The 19,442-nt window shown below is 37.0% G+C and overlaps 1 protein-coding gene across 4 annotated transcripts in view; it reads left to right on the top strand.

Annotated features, from left to right (window-relative positions):
- EPS15 (epidermal growth factor receptor pathway substrate 15) overlaps positions 1–19,442 on the top strand; it is a 170,839-nt gene that overhangs the window by 36,326 nt on the left and 115,071 nt on the right. For all 4 annotated transcript variants that reach the window (XM_064372338.1, XM_064372337.1, XM_064372340.1 and 1 more), the window contains exons 2-7: positions 4,386–4,427; positions 9,309–9,398; positions 10,516–10,563; positions 13,708–13,803; positions 17,274–17,339; positions 18,771–18,896. In XM_064372338.1, coding sequence (XP_064228408.1) covers positions 4,386–4,427; positions 9,309–9,398; positions 10,516–10,563; positions 13,708–13,803; positions 17,274–17,339; positions 18,771–18,896 — 468 coding nt within the window. The remainder of the gene's footprint in view (positions 1–4,385; positions 4,428–9,308; positions 9,399–10,515; positions 10,564–13,707; positions 13,804–17,273; positions 17,340–18,770; positions 18,897–19,442) is intronic.

Genomic DNA, 19,442 nt, shown 5'->3' with positions numbered 1-19,442 from the left:
GGGTAGATCACCTGAGGTCAGGAGTTCGAGACCAGCCTGGCTGACATGGCAAAACCTTGTCTCTACTAAAAATACAAAAATTAGCTGAATGTGGTGGTGTGCGCTTGTAATCCCAGCTACTCAGGAGGCTGAGGCAAGAGAATTGCTTGAATCTGGGAGGCGGAGGTTGCAGTGAGCTATTGCACTCCAGCCTGGGTGACAAGAGTGAAACTCTGTCTCAAAAAAAAAAAAAAAAAGACTCTTGATGGAACTTCTAAAATTCATTCCAAAATATAATTATAAAATCTCAAAATGAAATCTTGTGTACTATTTGAACTCTCATTTAATTTGTTCAGTTCTCTGTTGCTTTTGAAGGATGTATTTCAGTGTCTTGGCAAGCTTTGTTGATAATCATTGGTATTTGCTAAAAGCTTCAAAAGCTGAAGATGTCCTGGAGCTTTATTCATTAAACTTTAATCTTGTTTTTGTTTGTTTGTTTTTAAGGAGATGATGCCTCACTATGTTGCTCAGGTTGGTCATGAATTCCTGGGCTCAAGTGATCCTCCCATCTCAGCCTCCCAAATAGCTAGGAGGTGTGCACCACCATGCCTAGCTCACTAAATTTTAATCTTGATTAAAGGTTTCCAACTGATTTTGAACAGTATGCAACCAATTTCTAGAGACTTATTTTTTAAAAGACTCACTATTGAGACATTGATTGGATTTATAAAGTAGTTTTTTAAAGGTACTAGCCTCCAAAGTTCGATGACAGATTGCAAGGAGATTGCTATGTTGCACTATTTTGTTGTATTCAGTACCAGTCTTATCCTTAAAAATTTAACTGTGAGAATATGAAAACATTTATAAATGTTGATGTTTGAAGCTAACTCATTAATAGGGATGTCACTAGAGCTCCCATGATAAATAGAAACTGCCTCAGTGGTTTTATGCAATTGCCGATCCATTTTCTAGAGAAATGAAAATTTAGAGCTTAGTTTTTATTGGATACAGTTATGTCTTTATAGCTCCTTTATTGCTCCTGAAAAGGCTTATGAGAGAATAAAATGATTACCAAACAACAAAATAAACAGTTGTAGACGTATACAATACAATAAATGAAAAACCATCTAAGAATTTTCAGGCTATTGACTTTGTATGTACTTCATTTACACCCAACCTGCAATTTCCCATTGACTTAGCCAGCTGGTGGCCTAGTGTGTCTTGTGGTCACTGTACATGTCACTGCACTGCCTGGCATACCAGATAACCAACAGGAGCACCCGTGTCAAATATTTCTCCTAATATTTTGTAAGACCATACAGAGTTAGTCGTCCATGGTTGCTTAAGTCTGAGGATACTTTTCAGTAAGTCTGCATGCTCCCCTTGCAAAGAAGAAGTTTTGTTGTATCTGTAAAGAATCAGAACAAGAAAGACGGAATTATCACTAGTTCTCTTTCAAATTTCATCACTTGTTCAAGTGATAAAAGCACTTACACACTATTAGCTGATAACTTGGCCAGAAACTAGATATATACAGTAGAGATACATAATCCATTCTAGTTTTAGTGTATTTTCATATAATGATTGATAATAGTTTATTTAAAATTTAAAATTTCTTCAATTTTTTATTAAAAAAAACTTTTTAAATGGAGACAAGGTCTCACTATGTTGCCTAGATTGATCTCAAACTCCTGGTTTCAAGCAATCCTCCTGCCTTGGCCTCCCAAAGTTCTGAGATTACAGGTGCGAGCTACTATACCTGGCTCAATAATAGTTTCTTTTTAAAAATGAGAAATCTGATACACATGGTAAGCTGAAAGAGATGCTGGGACAATGATTGTAAATCAAGATTTTCCTGTGCATACCAGGGCATATGGGAAGCAGCACAGTCCTGACTCTGACTTTTTTTTTTTAAGAGGCAGGATCTCACTCTGTTGCGCAGGCTAGAGTGCAGTGGCACAATCACAGCTCATTACAGCTTTGACTTCTGTGGCTCCAGCAATCCTCCTGCCTCAGCCTCCTGGGGAGCTGGGACTGACTATAGGCGCATGCCATCATGCCTGGCTACATTTTGCATTTTTTTTTAGAGATAGTGTTTCTCTATGTTGCCCAGGCTGATTTCAAACTTCTAGATTCAAGCAGTCCTCCCCACTCAGCCTCCCAAATCCCCTCCTGGCATTACAGGCATGAGCCACCACTTCATCTGACTCTGCCTTTTAAAAACCTGGACAGGTAACCTCTCTGAGACTAGATGTATTAGGGTTCTCCAGAGAAATTGAACCAGTAGGACACACACACACACACACACACAACGACAATCTTGAGTTTGAATATATATATATTTGTGTATATTGTACCTGTGATAAAGTTTAATTTATAAATTAGGCACAGTAAGATTTACAACAATAACTAATAGTGAAATAGAACAATTACAGCAATATGCTATAATAAAAGTTTTGTGAATGTGGTTTTTCTCTCTCTCAACGTATCTTATTGTACTGTACTTACCCTTTTTGTGATCTGTCAGCCTGATAACTGAGTCAGTTACTAAGTGGCTAATGGGCAGGTACGATACACAGAGTAGATGCCCTGGACAAAGGAATTCATGTCCTGGGTGGGATGGCATGAGATTTCATCATGCTACTTAGAATGGTATACAATTTAAAAGTTATAAAATGTTTATTTCTGGAATTTTTTTCATTTAATATTTTCTGATGGCGGTTGAGGGTAACAAACTGTGGAAAGTGAAACTGTGGATAAAAGGAAACTACTTTGCATATGTGTACACATTTTACATATTTTTTAAATTATGCTTTCCTTCCCCCTCACCCCTTAATAAGTCCTGTCAAATCTGTCTTATAAACTTTTCTTCAAGCCATACCCGTCTTTTCTTCCACTGTCAATGTTCAGATACTCAACCAGACCATTAAAATTACTTTCTAAGGTTGGGTGTGGTGGCTCATGCTTGTAATCCCAGCACTTTGGAAAGCTGAGGTGAGTGGATCACTTGAGGTCAGGAGTTTGAGATGAGTATAGCCAACATGGTGAAACCCCTGTCTCTACTAAAAATACAGAAATTAGACAGGTGTGGTGGTGCACACCTGTAATCCCAGCTACTTAGGAGGCTGAGGCAGGAGAATCACTTGAACCTGGGAGGCAGAGGTTGCAGTGAGCCGAGATCGTGCCACGCCACAGCACTCCAGCCCACAGCACTCCAGCCTGAGTGACTTCATTTTTTAAAAAATTTACCATGGCAGATGAAACCCTTCATGAACTGTCTTCTACAAAACTTTATAATCTTATCTCCCTATCCCTCTTATCATTCAGAACTTATCTTGCTGTTCTTTTTAGACATAACTGAGTTTTCTGTTGATTGCATGCCTTTGTGCATGCCGTTATCTCTGTATAGAATCACCTTCTCCCCATCTTCCTTATACCTCTGATGTCACCCCATGAAGCCTTCCTGGATTCCCATCCTGATTCCAGAATACTCTTACATATTCATGTGCAGGCAAACTTGATCCTTCAAACTCTTTTTTCTTTTTTGAGATAGAGTCTCACTCTGTCACCCAGGCTGGAGTGCAATGGCATAGTCACAGCACACTGCAGCCTTGACTGTCTCAGCTTAGGCAATTTCCACCTCAGTCTCCCAAGTAGCTGGGACCACAGGCATGTGCCACCACACCTGGCCAATTTTTAGATTATTTGTAAAGACAGGGTCTCACTGTGTTGCCCAGGCTGGTCTCAAACTCCTGGGTTCAGGCAGTCCTCCTGCCTCAGCCTCCTGAAGTGCTGGGATTACTGGTGTGAGCCACCACACCCAGCTGATCCTTCAAACATTTAATTTCAAATGAGTTTGTTCATAAGTTGACCAAGGAACTCATTGAACTGTTTTGTGAATTTAATGGAACTGCCTTCCTGCAAGCAGTTTATATCTGATTATATCACTATCATCTTTTTGTATGTCAGTTTGTATTTTCATTTAATTGTTTTATTGAAGTAGTTTTTGAACTGTATTCATAGGTACTTTGGGTACTTGGGTAGAAGGTGAATTCTTAGAGATTTGGGCCTCTCACACCTGGCTTTAACGAAAGCATTTCCTTCTTAATTTATTACATACTGGGTTTCTGGGTAAAATTTTAGATGAAGAAAAGTTTTGATGTCAAAAATAAATTTTAAGATTCTTGTTTCATTTCTTGTCTACCTGATTCTTAGTAACTCATGTGAATCTTTATCTGTCTATTCTCCCTCTCATGCCCTCTAAGAAGAAACAAAACCTGACTCCTGAAATCAAGGATATTTTATCTTATTAATCTTTATTTCTCAAATATCTGTTGAATGAATGCCAAATATGTTAATAGAAGTTAATGAATAGCATCTAATTTATATTAATTTATTTATTTCAGTTATCAAGTGGGAATCCTATATATGAAAAATACTATAGACAGGTAAGACTTTTGTTTCATTGTTTGCCTAGATTGAACATCAAGTGTACTGTCAACTCTTGATTGTATGCCTGTGGATTACTAGCTAGCTGGATAAATTTGGCGTGTCTTGTTTTCAACTTCTTGTTTATAGCATCCTACTTTGAGTACTTAATGCTTTTGACAAGCTCCCAGAGAAATGAAGAAAGATAATTAAGTCCCAAGTACTTAGTTGTCTTAAATATCTATATTGAAAATTTATACATTTGATAGATTTATTTAGATATAAATATCTAAATTCTTAAGACAAATAGAAATAACTTCTATGTTATTTTTAAGACTTATTAAAGCATAATTTTCACAAAGTGAAAAACATGACTTTTATACAAATATGTAATGAGCATGTATCACAGATTTTATTCAACTCATTAATTAGTGGTTAATTAGTACAGATATACAGCCTCTGGTCAGATATAAAAATGGGAATATGGCGGCCAACAAACATATGAAAAAAAGCTCATCATCACTGGTCATTAGAGAAATGTAAATCAAGGCCAGGTTTGGTGGCTCACGCCTGCAATCCCCACACTTTGAGAGGTGGAGGTGGGCAGATCACAAGGTCAGGAGTTCAAGACCAGCCTGAACAATATGGTGAAACCCCATCTCAATAATAATAATAATAATAATAATAATAATAATAAAAAGAAAGGAGAAATGTAAATGATAAATAACAAGATACCATCTTGTGCCAGTTAGAATGGCGATCATGAAAAACTCAGGAAACATCCCTGGTGTCTAGTGGTTAGAAAAAAAAAAGTAAACAACAGATGCTGGAGAGGATATGGAGAAACAGACATGCTTTTACACTGTTGGTGGGAGTGTAAATTAGTTCAACCATTGTAGAAGACAGTGTGGCAAGTCCTCAAGGATTTAGAACCAGAAATACCACTTGACTCAGCAATCCCATTACTGGGTATATACCCAAAGGATTATAAATCATTCCACTATGAAGACACATATATTTATTGCAGCACTGTTCACAATAGCAAAGACTTGGAACCAACCCAAATGCCCATCAGTGGTAGACTGGATAAAGAAAATGTGGCACATATACACCATGGAATACTATGCAGCCACAAAAAAGGATGAGTTCATGTCCTTTTCAGGGATATGGAGGAAGCTGGGAACCATCATTCTCAGCAAACTAACACAAGAACAGGAAACCAAACATGTTCTCACTCATGAGTGGGAGTTGAACAATCAGAACGCATGGACACAGGAAAGGAAACATCACACACCAGGACCTGCTTGGGGGTGGGGTAAGGAACTAGGGGAGGGATAGCATTAGGAGAAATACCTAATATAGGTGATGGGTTGATGGGTACAGCAAACCACCATGGCACGTGTATACCTGTGTAACAAACCTGCATGTTCTGCACATGTGTCTCAGAACTTAGAGTATAATAATAATAATTTAAAAATGTGCTAGGTGTAGTGGCGTGTGCCTGTAATCCCAGCTACTTGGGAGGCTGAGGCAGGGGAATTGCTCTGTCTCAAAAAAGAAGAAGAAGAAAAAAATCTGGTCAGGTGCAATCTCACACCTGTAATACCGACACTGAGAGACCAAGGCAGGATTGCTTGAGGCCAGGAGTTCAAGACCAGCCAGGGCAACATAGTGAGACCTTGTCTATGCCCTCAAAAAAAAAAAAAAACTAGCTGTGTTTGGTGACACGTGCCTGTAGTTCTGGCTGCTTGAGAGGCTGAGGTGGGAGGATTGCTTGAGCCTGAGTGTTTGAGGTTGAGGTTGCAGTGAGCTGTGATCATGCCACTGCACTCCAGCCTGGGCCACAGTGAGACTGTCTCAAAAAAAAAAAAAAAAAAGTAAAAGTTGAAGGGTTAGAAGAGTGACATCTTCTGTACCTAGATAACTGACATAAAATACTAAAAGAAGGTTGCAAAGTGAAAACAAAACAAACAAAAAAATGGGAATATGGCCAGGCGCGGTGGCTCATGCCTGTAATCCCAGCACTTTGGGTGGCCAAGGCAGGCGGATTACCTGAGGTCAGGAGTTCGAGACAGGCCTGGCCAACATGGTGAAACCCTGTCTCTACTAAAAATACAAAATTAGCTGGGTTTGGTGGTGCATGCCTGTAATTCCAGCTACTCAGTAGGCTAAGGCAGGAGAATCACTTGAACCTGGGAGGTGGAGGTTACAGTGAGCCGAGGTTACACCATTGCACTTCAGCCTGGGCAAAAAGAGTAAAACTCCATCTCAAAAAAAAAAAAAAAGAAAAAAATGGGAATATGAGTTATAGAGATTTATATTCATCACCAGACAGTATATATTTGTGTTGGTATGAATTGGTATGGACACGAGTCACTTGCATTGCTATCAGTTTCTATTAACTTCTACTCCCTCAGAGTATAAAGTAGTCTATACAGTAGAAAGTCATCAAGGGTGCATACCATAGAACTTTGATAATTTCTTGACAGTGTAAACAATCTTATTTGCCCATTTTCAAGTATTGGATTATTTTTTCTAACAGTCTCCTTACCTTATGATTATGATCACAGAAAAGGCTAGTTTCATTTTATCTGGCCTGGCTATTTACATAGTTGCAGCAAGTATTAATTAAACATTATAGGCCTCTGGTTTTGACTTGCAAATTCGGAGCTATAAACTATTTAGCAACTTCTAAGGTCAGAGAATAATTTTGGCTTGAAAAATATCAAGAATCTCAGACTGTACTTTTTAATGCCCCTGTTATATTTGTTCTTCTGTTTTCAGGCTAGGCTCCAAACCTTAGAAATTCTCTCCACCATATTTCACCTTCAGTATATATAAATTTGAGTGAATTTATCTCATCTTGAGGTTTTCCAGATTTGCTAAGGTTCCTAGCCTGCTGGAAAGCGACTTTACTTCACTGCCTGTGAGGCTGGGACCTTGTAAAACCAGCCCAGTTTTCTTGGGCGATCTTTATGACACTGGTGCCACATAAAGTCAGTACTTGTTCTTTAATCTTTGTTTGAATGAAAGAAAGTCATTCTCATATAATGGCCTTGTCCAATTACATCCTGATAAGAAGAAAAACAAATTGTTATTGAACCCACATAGTAACTATATTGCTGTATAGAGTAAAAACATTTCATAAAAGTATTTGTTTTTGAATTCTGAGGGATCAGTGAGAACCAGATATTATTGAAAAGTATTTCATTCGGTTTACAAAAGGAGAGGCTACTAAGTTGAGGGTCTCAGAAAGGGCTTATGCACATAGCTATTAGAAAATAGAACATTAAAATAATACCAACAGTATTCCAAGTAAATAACCATAATTAAATTTTCCTCAACAGTTCATTAAGTCCTGTGTAATTAATTCTTGTTCAGCTGAATCTTGGGTTAGAAGTCTGCTTTTATGAAGTACATCGTCTTTCAGACTGAAAAGAGACCTGGAAATCCTGACTTCATCTACCAATATGGTCTGAAAGTAGTGTGATATCAGCTGCAAAGTCTTTATTCAAAAATTCACTTTTTGAAGTGTTAATAATTCAGAATATGTATAATCTTATAGATACAGACTATATCAAAAGTATAGTCATTTTCATGAGGCTCTGAGACTTTTTGTTGAAGATATACCAGCTTCTGGCCTATAGCTTCTAGCCCTGCCTGTGGCAGAGCCTTTAGGCAAGCATCAGAATACCTCAGAAACTACCTGTAGATGACAAAGACTAAATATTTATATTATTAGGGTAACCAAAAGAATGGAAGATGGTAAAATTCTTTATTGGGATACAATGCATAATTGTTTCATAAGAGTTTGATCAATGTTTCCCCTGGATGCTTCTATATTTAGGTTATATTGGGTATGGATATTGTTTTCTACACTGATCAGGAAGTAGGCAAAGAAAAGGAGTTCTGGAGAATTCTACAGGCAGGTTTCCCAACCCCTTGTATACTTCCTCTTATTCCAAATTTGAAGGATTAGGCCATTTTTTTCTTTTTTGCTGAGTGCTTGATTATCCCATGTTCTACCACTTGAAAGAAAGGGTTTCCCCTTTTGCTTCTTTGACAGGATTGGACTGTCTAGAATGCTTTGTACCGTGTATGTTTACAGTAAACTTAATCTTTAAACTGGAAAAACAGCTATCTCACAAGTGTACTAGTATCCTGTTACCTTTCCCATGACTTTTTAAAATGTACTTTTCATTTTTACAAATCGAACTTCTGGAAATCTTTACAAAAATTAGTCATTTTTTTTCTTCTTCTTTTTCTTCCTGCTCTTGTGACCTCATTCTGTCTTAAAGGAAAGTCCCCAGTCAGTTAAAATGCTATGTTCCCTAATGTATTTTAGGAACTTAACAGCTTTAAAAATGTTTCTTCAAGTTTATTATGGAATCACTGCTGGTTTTAGAGCTGCTATTGCTTTGATTTGTTTTAAAGTGCTGCAGTTTCTAAGAGTAGGTATAAAAGCAAAAATTGATGATTTAAAGATGTTTGAAGAAGCACATAACATGTGCAACTATTCCCATTTGTCAAAAGACCTCTGTAGGAAATGCTGCCCTTTTCTTCACAGAGCCACTTAATTGGAATTTAAATGACAACTATAGAAGATATGTGTTGATGTTACAACTCCATGAATTTGCTTTGACATCCTCTGAGCTTCACTTTTCTCATTTGTATAGTAGGCATGATTTAAAAAAAAAAACCACTTTGTAAATTGCCAGTGCTGTCTAGATAGTACTCGACTCATATGTCTCTCCACATATTCCCTGGCCCATGGTAGTCAAAGGATTCTCATTCCTTTCTTGCAAAAGCCAGCTCCCAAATCACAGGGATGGAAGGCAGGTAAATGGTACTAATTTTGCCTTTGTACTTTGTTGTCAACTTGTGGATTTGTATCTTTTCAGGTGGATACCAGCAATACTGGAAGGGTGTTGGCTTCTGATGCTGCTGCTTTCCTGAAAAAATCAGGGCTTCCAGACTTGATACTTGGAAAGGTAGTATTTGTTCATTAAAACTGGATTATGAGAGATTGTAAGCAATATGTACTATAGATGAACTGGATGAAAATTTAGAAAGATACCATCAAGAAATTTAGAAGTTAGAACTGAGTCATAAAAGCCATTTTAATAATAGGATGAAGGGAATTTGTAGCGTAGTGATTTACCCTTTTGAAAAGTAAAGTGTTTTTCAGATTTTTAGAAACAAGCTACTTTTTAGTAGGATGAAATGAGGAAGTAATAAGTACATTTGGTGGGGAGAAACAGTGAAGACTGGGAATCTTGCCACACACTCAAAGACTTGGCTCTGTCCCTACTTCCTCTGTAATAACTGTCTCTGTTTAATGTGTGGTGAATAGAGTGGGGGATGAGAGGCTTTAAAAAGAGCACAAAGAGGTGGAAAGCCCCTGTCCTGTCTACTCCTTATATGTGATATTGATACATATTCAAAATCCTGAAAAATAACCACTATTAATAATTTAATTATTCACAAATAAACATTAATCATCTCAACTTGGATATAGAAAAGAATATCTTAAGGATCTAAAATCAAGAATAGTATGTATGTTCTAGTAGAAAGAGCATTGGACTCAGTTAGAACTTGAACTAGTGAAAAAGGCATTTGACTGGAAGTTAGAACTTGAGCTTCAGTTCTTTCCCTGGTGCTTTGAATGTTCTTGAGCCAAGTCACTTACCCTCATTGGGCCTTACTATTTTGTGAAGGGTTGCACTGAATCAGGGGTACCCAATCTTTTGGCTTCCCCGGGCCACATTGAAGGAAGAAGAATTGTCTTGGGCCACACATAAAATACATTAATACTAACGATAGCTGATGAGCTATAAAACAAAAAAATACAAAAAACCTCATAATTTCTTAAAGAACGTTTATGAATTTGTGTTGAAACACATTCAAAGTTGTCCTGGGCTGGCCTGTGGGCTGCGAGTTGGCCAAGCTTGCATAAATGATCTTTAAGATTTCTTTCCACTCTTAATTCTATGATTCTTAGATCTGATTACCAAAGAGCATGAGATTGTAAATTGCAGAGATTTAATTTATCATTCAGATGGCTTTTGTTTAAAATATATATTGCTATTTTTTCCCCCTAAATTTCAGATTTGGGATTTAGCCGACACAGATGGCAAAGGTATCCTGAACAAACAAGTAAGTTTCAGATATTAATATGAATTTTTTTTTTGAGTGGTTTAAAATAAAAAACAGCCAGCAGGGTTTTTGTTTCTTTCTTTCTTTTTTTTTTTTTGAAGCTAAGAATTGGTTTTTACCAACATTAGGGTTTTGCCTAGGGCAAGTGTGTAGCAATGAAAATATTTCCAATCACTGGATATTAATATAAGTCTTAACAATTAGTGTTAGTTTGGTGACATTGTTCTCCTGGAGTTTATTTTTCTGTCTTTCAGCGAGACTTCGCTCTTTAATTTTCCTAGTTACATAGGGTTGTAAGTAAAAGTGAATTTTATTAAGTAAGTGTTAAGATGGTATTGCCTAGTAGATTTAAAAGGAAGCTCTTGGTTAATCACATGTAAGATGTGAGTATTCTGGTCTAGGTCTTACCCCTGATACATAAAACAAAAAATGGTTTACAAGCCAGAAGTAGATTCTTGACCAGCATACATAGAAGTGGTTATGGCCAAAGTTGTTGAACACCATCAGTGTACTCTGAAGTTCTGATTGTTGGGGACAGATTTCAGAGTTGTGTAATTCCAAGTTTGCTGAGTGCCACTACTCAAAGCTAGCCCTCCTCCCCACCCCCTGGCATAGCTGAAGCAGGATCAAAACCAGATATTGGAGAAGTTTGATGACAGGGTCAGAATACCCAGTCTTTTAATTAAGATTTCAGGGCAGGATTGTAGTCTTCATTCGAGTCTCTGGGGAGAAGGGCTACTTTAGTGTTCTGGAGGCATAAGAAAACAAAATTTGTATGGGCCCACCTAGGTGCCATGTACTCAGCAAATATTTGTTGAGTATCTATGACGAGCCAGGCTTTCAAAATATAAAGGTGAGCATGATACTTGTGGTCACTGTCTTAAGGTTTTATAGTGTAATAAATTCTTCACTGATAACTCTTGGATTTTAGATATTGAGTTTGAGTTGCCTTATTATTTCCAGGTGGCTTGATTTATGGGTCTGCAGTTAAACTTTGAATTTCCATTGGAGGTATACTTTTTTTTTTTCCCTGGAGTGCAGTGGTGTGATCTCGTCTCACTGCAACCTCTGCCTCCAGGATTCAAGCGATTCTGCCATCTTAGCCTCCCGAGTAGCTGGGATTACAGGCGTATGCCACCACTCCCAGCTAATTTTTTTGTATTTTTAGTAGAGATGGGGTTTCACTATCTTGGCCAGGCTGGTCTTGAACTCCTGACCTCAAGTGATCCACCCCCCTCAGCCTCCCAAAGTTCTGGGATTACAGGCATGAGCCATCGCACCCCGCCCAGATTTTTAAATTAACATATGAATGAAAGAAAAGAAACCAATACTTAGTGAATTTCCACGTGACAAAAATGACACTAGGCACTTTTCTCCAGTAGCATGGTTTTTATTTTGTTTCTCATAATACATTGCCAGGTAGGTATTAGCCCCCCTTTTATGGAAGGGTTTTAACTGGCCCATGGCTTCACTAAGTAACAGAACTAGAATTTAATGCAGAATTATTTCACTTTATAACTCATCCATACTGTGGTAATAGACTTGATTACTTAAGAGCAATTGAATCTCAAGTAGAGTGAGAAAAGAAAGAGGGTCATGTTAGAATACTTAAAATACCAACAGTTAGAGAAGACTTTGACTCCAACAGAAGAGACTTGAAAGTTCAGAGGAGAGCTAGGAGGGTTTTGTGAAGCTGTTTTGGTGGAGGAGAGCTTCCGGGAGGATACTTTCCCAGGCTGCAAAGAGAATAAGCAGGATGAGGCTTTTTTTTTTTTTTAAGGCTATTATATTTGGTAGCTAGGAGATTATTTGTGACATAGGCAGTAGTTTCTCTAGCTGATCATGAGAGTTGGAGTCAGATTGCACAGAAGGTTGTGGAATGAATGAGAAGAAAAGGGGATATCTTGAAGTAGTGTTTTTTTTTTTTTTTTTTTTTTTCAAGAAATGAGTGAAGGCAAAAAAAAAAAAAAAAGAAATGAGTGAAGGCAAGGGATTGTATAAAGCAGACAACCGGCAAGGTGATAAGAATGGGTTACGAATTGGGTATGAAGGGTATAGAGGAGAATATGGGATTTGAGAAAAGTAGTGAAGGGTTAATTACGTCAGCGACTATACTAAGGTATTGACAGGTTGGACAAATTGTAACTGGAGTGAAGGTTTTTGTTATCCTGTCTATTCCCAGACACTAACTCAAAACAGCTGAAAACCAGTTGCTTCAGCTTCTTTGCATTTATTTATTAGGTTTTGGACTAAGACTTTAAATGCTAAAAATCCAAGGACTTTTGGGAGAGATTTATAAGTATTTTGAAGTTAAGCAGTTACATAATCTTTTTAGATGTTACAAAGTTATTTTCTGTAGTTTTTCTGGAATAGCAGTGATTGAGTCATTTGAATTACTGTTCCAGTTTCAAAATTTATAATGTCACAATCCAGAGATGACTTTTCATGACATTTTAGGTATTATTTTCTTCTGGGCTTTTTTTCTAATGCTTTTTTTCTCATTTAAATCATAAAATACATCTCTTAATATCATTAAATATTCTTTGATTTTTTTTTTTTTTTTTTTTTTTAGTTTGTTTTTTGAGACAGAGCCTCACTCTGTCACCCAGGCTAGAGTGCAGTGGTGCTGTCTCAGCTCACTGCAACCTCCGCCTTCCAGGTTCAAGTGATTCTCCTGCCTCAGCCTCCTGAGTAGCTGGGACTACAGGTCCACGCCACCACAACTGGCTAATTTTTGTGTTTTTAGTAGAGACAGGGTTTCTCCATGTTGGCCAGGCTGGTCTCGAACTCCTGACCTCAAGTGATCCACCTGCCTCGGCCTCCCAAAGTCCTGGGATTGCAGGTGTGAGCCACTGTGCCCAGCCCTAAGTATTATTTTAAACATGAATATTCTGTATGATTTTCACTATCTATATGTATTTTCCCATTTACATTATTATTAGTGATTTATAAATATTAGGAACATCTTTGTACATAGGGTTTTTCTGCATTTTAAAGCAGATATTTTTGAATCAAATATGCTACTTGTTGCTACTGAAAAACTGTAGCAATTATGAATTGTTTTATATTTTTAGATTGTAACTATGTGTGCAAATAGGTAAGTAGAAGGAGAATGCACTCAACATTCATATTTTTCTTTCTTAGGAATTCTTTGTTGCTTTGCGTCTTGTGGCATGTGCGCAGAATGGATTGGAAGTTTCACTAAGTAGTTTGAACCTGGCTGTTTCACCACCGAGATTTGTAAGAAATGCTTTTAGATTTAAATTCTGTTTAATTTTTAAAAAGTCACACCATGTTATTTGAAAATTAAAAGCAATATATTAAAAGGAATTCTCCCTTTGGCTCTTTCACTCAGCTGCCTGGCTTTTTTTTTTTTTTCCTTACTGGCTACTGCTGTTTTTAGTTAGTTTCTTGTGTATCCTTCCAAAGTTATTATATGTGTATGTAAAGAAATATAGGCTGGGCGAGGTGGCTCATATAATCCCGACACTTTGGGAGGCCGAAGTGGGAGGATCAGTTGAGCCCAGGAGTTCAAGACTAGCCTGGGAAACAAAGCAAGACTCCATCTCTACAAAAAATTCTAAAATTTAGCCAAGTGTGTTGGTGTGCATGTCTGGTCCCAGCTACTTGGGAGGCTGAGATGGGAGAATCATTTGAGCCTGGGAGTTCAAGGCTACAGTAAGCCGTGATCACACTGCTGCTCTCTAACTTGGTTGATGGTTCAAGACCCTGTCTTAAAAAAAAAAAAAGAAATATAAATATGTATTTTCTTATTTTACATTAATTGTAGCATTCTGCATATTAATGGTCCCCAACCTTTTTGGCACCAGGGACTGGTTTCATGGAAGACCATTTTTACATGGACCTAGGAGGGATGGACGGTTTCAGAATGAAATTGTTCCACCTCATCGTTAGGCATTAGATTCTTATAAGTAGCATGCAACCTAGATCCTCACAAGTGCAGTTCATAATAGAGTTTGTGCTCCTATGAAAATCTAATGCCGCCACTGATCTGACAGGAGTTGGAGCTTGGGCCGTAATGCTTGCCTGCCAGCTGCTTACCTCCTGCTGTACAAGCTCAGTTCCTAACAGGCCGTGAACCATTACCAGTCTGGGGCCTATGGATTGGGGACCCCTGCTATACACATAATTCTGTACCTTTTATAAGTAGCTTATTAAGTTTTAGAGGTATTTACATATCATTACATAAAAGCTTCCGCTTTGTTTTTTATAGCTGTGTAGTATTTCTTTGCCTGTGTTTATAATGAACATTCTATTGATAGGCTTTTTATTTTGAATCTTTTATTATAAAAAATTCTGCAGTGAATAATAACCTTGTTTATATATTATTTTGCATGTGCTAGAATGTATTTATGTGTCAATTCCCAAAAGTAGAAATGCTGTTCAAAAGTATTTGCCTTTGTAATTTCTATGTATATTGTCAACTTGCTTTCCATAGTGGTTGTACTAGTTTACCCTCCTTCCAGCAGTTGTTTGAGTGCCTGTTTCTGTACACTTTTGCTAGCATACTTAAACTTTTAGATCTTTGTAAGTTTGATAGGTGACAGATAGTATGTAATTTTAAATTTATCCTTTTGGTTTTATGGAGTAAGGTTGAATAGCTTTTCTTATGCTTATAAAAATAGCTTTCTTATAAGCTTTTATGTTTACATTGCCTTTATGTGAATGTCTGTTTATAGCTTTTGCCCATTTTTGTTGGATTGTTGCTCTTTTACTTATTGAATTCTAAGGCCTCTTTAATTATTAGGAAATTAACTCTTTGTCTATATGAGTTGCAAGTCTTTTTTTCCTATTTTGTTATTTGTCTTATTTTTTTGAAGAGACGGGATCTTGCTATGTTGCCCAGGCTAGCTTTGAATTCCTGGGCATAAACAATGCTTCTGCCTTAGCCTCCCAAATAGCTGGGACAGTGGGCATGTAGTACTGAGCCTAGCTTATTATTGTCTTTTACGTAATTAAATTGTCAGGTTAAAAAAAAATTCTTTTTTTTTTTTTGCATTTAAGCTAGTATTGATGTAAGATTTGAGTATAGATTCAATTTTTTTTTTTTTTTTTTGAGACAGAGTTTTGCTTTTGTCATGCAGGCTGGAGTGTAATGGTGTAATCTTGGCTTACTGCAACCTACACTTCCTGGGTTCAAGCAGTTCTACTGCCTTAGCCTCCTGAGTAGCTGGGATTTCAGGCGCCTGCCACCATGCCTGGCTAATTTTTTTTTTTTTTTTTCCGGTAAGAGACGGCATTTCAACATGTTGGTCAGGCTGGTCTCGAACTCCTGACTTCACGTGATCTGCCCACCTTGGCCTCCCAAAGTTCTGGGAATACAGATGTGAGTCACCACGCCGGGCCTAGATTCAAATGTATATTTTTTCAAGATGGCTACCCTACAGACAGTATAGCCAATGCAGTTTATTAAATAATCCATCTTTCTCTTTCTGTCTCTTCATTCCCTTTGAAATGCCACCTTGATTGTGTGCTAAATTCTCATATGTATTTTGGTTCCTTACTGGGTATTTTTTGCTCTTATCTATTGATGTATTTATCCCTACCATATGCTGATGTTAACAGTTTTAATTTTCATATTTGGTGACATGTTTTTTAATTCTAATATGAGCAGATTTCCCCACCTCACTCCTTTTTCCCTCCAGATATTTTCTGGCTCCTCTTGCTTGTTTTTTGTTTTTGTTTTTTTTTTAATTTTAAGAGATGGTCTCATTCTGTTGCCCAGGCTGGAGTAGAGTGCTGTGATCATAGCTCTCTGTAACCTTGAAGTTCTAGACTCAAGTGATCCTCCCCAGTAACTAGTTGCTTGTTTTTAAACTCAACATTTTAGAAGTTTTTGGTGTGCATACTAAGAATTTAATTTCTTAAGTTTAGAGAATTTCTGCACTTTTATGTTTAAAGAGTTAATTTAGGGATTTGTTGCCTACCTGTATTATAGCCATCCATTGCTTAACAACAGGGATACATTCTGAGAAAGGCATCGTTAGGCATCATTGTGCAAACATCAGAGTGTATTTTACACAAACCTAGATAGTATAGCCTATAGCGTACCTGGGCTACATGGTATATAGCCTGCTGCTCCTAGCCTACAAACTTACACAACACTGAATACCACACTGTACTGAATGCTATAAGCAATTGTAACATGATGATATTTGTGTATTTAAACAGAAAAGGGGCCGGGCATAGTGTCTCACGCCTGTAATCTCAGCACTTTGGGAGGCCGAGGTGGGCAGATCACCTGAGGTCAGGAGTTCAAGACCAGCCTGGCCAACATGGTGAAATGCCCTCTCAACTAAAAATAAAAAAATTAGCTGGGCATGGTGGTGCACACCTGTAATCCCAGCTACTTGGGAGGCTGAGGCAGTAGAATCACTTGAACCTGGGAGATGGAGGTTGCAGTGAGCCAAAATTGTGCCACTGCACTCCAGCCTGGGTGACAGAGCAGGACTCCATCTCAAGAAAAAACAAATAAACAAAAACCAGAAAAGGTACAGTAAAACTATGATATTATAATCATTTTGTTTCATTGGTACTTAGATGAAGGTCTAGTAAATGTAAAATAGTGTCCTCTGTGCATTGAGATCCAGCATTTTGTATGAATATATTTAAATCCAAAAATCATTTTTTCTTCATTGCTTCTTGATGTGAGGATTTCAACTTTTCTTGTGCTTTACTTTCCTTTGTAGCATGATACCAGTAGTCCTTTGCTAATCCGTGGAACCTCTGCAGCTGAGCTCCCATGGGCTGTAAAAGTAAGTAAACTTTGTAACTATTCTCTCACCCCTGCATTGCTTCCTATCCACATATATTCTCTCTACCTCTGAAATATATTGCTATCTGCATTAGAGTTTCATATATATGTTTAAGGAAAGGTAGGGGAGATGCTGTTACGGTGTTACTGAGGGATCTTTCAGCTCTGTCAGTTGTTTTGTGACAGTATTGGTCTAATCTTATATCTGTTATAATGTAAAGAAAAATGATGCTGTATTAACAAATATTTGATTAAAAGACAGTTTACCCCACTGGTATTATTATTTCTTACTTGAAAATTCAGGTTAACTATGTATTTTCTATATGACTCTAAAACAATTCTTTATGAAATCTTTGTAGAAATAGATATTTTGTGTTAAGCTTTTCAGAGACAAATCATATCTTACTAGATTTTTAAAACTTATAATTTAAAAACACTTTGACTGTAGCAGATCAAATGAGCTTTGATAAATGTATACAGTTTTTTTGAAAACCATTTTTATTTGTATGTCTTTGTATGCTGTGGTCCATGCACTAAATTTTAAAAGTCTGGGAATATGGCCTTGACTGGGCAAATAATGAACAATAATTTTTAATGTTATACAAATTACTTTTAAAATTTTAGGAGATACCTTGTTATTTACAAGAAAAATACTGCTTTGGGGAAAATGGAGATGTCTTGATGTTTATTTCTCTAGTAATTATTTTATTTTTAAAAATTTATTTGTGGCTTATTCCTGTAATTCCAGCACTTTGGAGGCCAAGGTGGGTGGATCACGAGGTCAGGAGTTCAAGACCAACATGATTAACATAGTGAAACGCCATCTCTATTAAAAATACGAAAAAATTAGCCAGGCGTGGTGGCAGGAACCTGTAATCCCAGTTACTTGGGAGGCTAAGGCAGGAGAATCACTTGAACCTGGGAGGTGGAGGCTGCAGTGAGCCAAGGTTGCACCGCTGCACTCCAGCCTGGGTGACAGTGCGAGATTCCGTCTCAAAAAAAAAAAAATTATTTGTTTGAACTGTACCTCACACCATCTTTAGAGAGTCATAGAATGTCACTAATTAGCTGTGTGTTCTTATAAAAGTTAAATTTTTGCTGTGGGTCTATTTAAGTGAGAGGATTGGACTAGGTGTATTTTCTACCTCTGAAGTATTTTGATTCTAACCCAATAGTTGGAAAATAAAGATGGTGTTCCAGCTACAAAAAGAATGGGCAACACTAGACTCTTGAGTAAAGTCACTTTGAAATTATTATTTCCTATGTATTTTTTTCTTGCATATCTTTACAATAAATATTTTGAAAGTGAAAAATATTTTTTAAATGGTAGTTTAAAAACATATGTAGTCTATTCCTTAAGGACTTGATTTTTATAGCTGCAGTTAAATCCTTTTCTCTATTATTTAACTTGTGATTTTTGTTTATGTTGTAGCCTGAAGATAAGGTCAAGTATGATGCAATTTTTGATAGTTTAAGCCCAGTGAATGGATTTCTGTCTGGTGACAAAGTGAAACCAGTGTTGCTCAACTCTAAGTTACCTGTGGATATCCTCGGAAGAGTAAGCTATTATTTACTTCTAAATGTAATTTTTACATATTTTAATTTTATATCTGTAATACCAGGAGCATGTATAGCTCTGTTAAAAATATACAAATCTTATTTTAAAGTTGTATCATTACAGGATTTTTTGTTTTCTGACAATGTGTAAAATTATTACCAACTCATTTCTGTATTTGGTTATTCTGTGTAAAATATGAGTGGTTGAAATTAGTTACATCTGTAAGCCCCTTACGTAGGTCCTTTTTTAGTTTGTGCTGTACACTCTTGACCTCCTATTTGCTTGAGTTAATTTCTAGAGACCGTCAATATTTTATGTCTGCTACTTACTCTGTGGCTGTATCATGGTGTCTTGTTGTAAGAAATAGTTTTATCTCTGAAATCATAAATTCTACTCTTGAACTTGTACTTCCTGCCTTTATAGAGCTCTTTTCCAGAAAATTGCAAGACTTTAATTCTTTGACTAGTTTTACTAAGACCTTTAAATCTGGCTTCTTTACTTTGCCTCTTTTTTTCAATTTTTCTACTGTGATAAGTATAGATACCA

Source organism: Aotus nancymaae, unplaced genomic scaffold (assembly GCF_030222135.1).
Source record: "Aotus nancymaae isolate 86718 unplaced genomic scaffold, 86718_ANA_hifiasm-v0.15.2.pri h1tg000007l, whole genome shotgun sequence".
Taxonomy (NCBI): domain Eukaryota; kingdom Metazoa; phylum Chordata; class Mammalia; order Primates; family Aotidae; genus Aotus; species Aotus nancymaae.
Note: the sequence above shows the minus strand (reverse complement) of the source record. Positions and strands in the feature narration are given on the sequence as shown.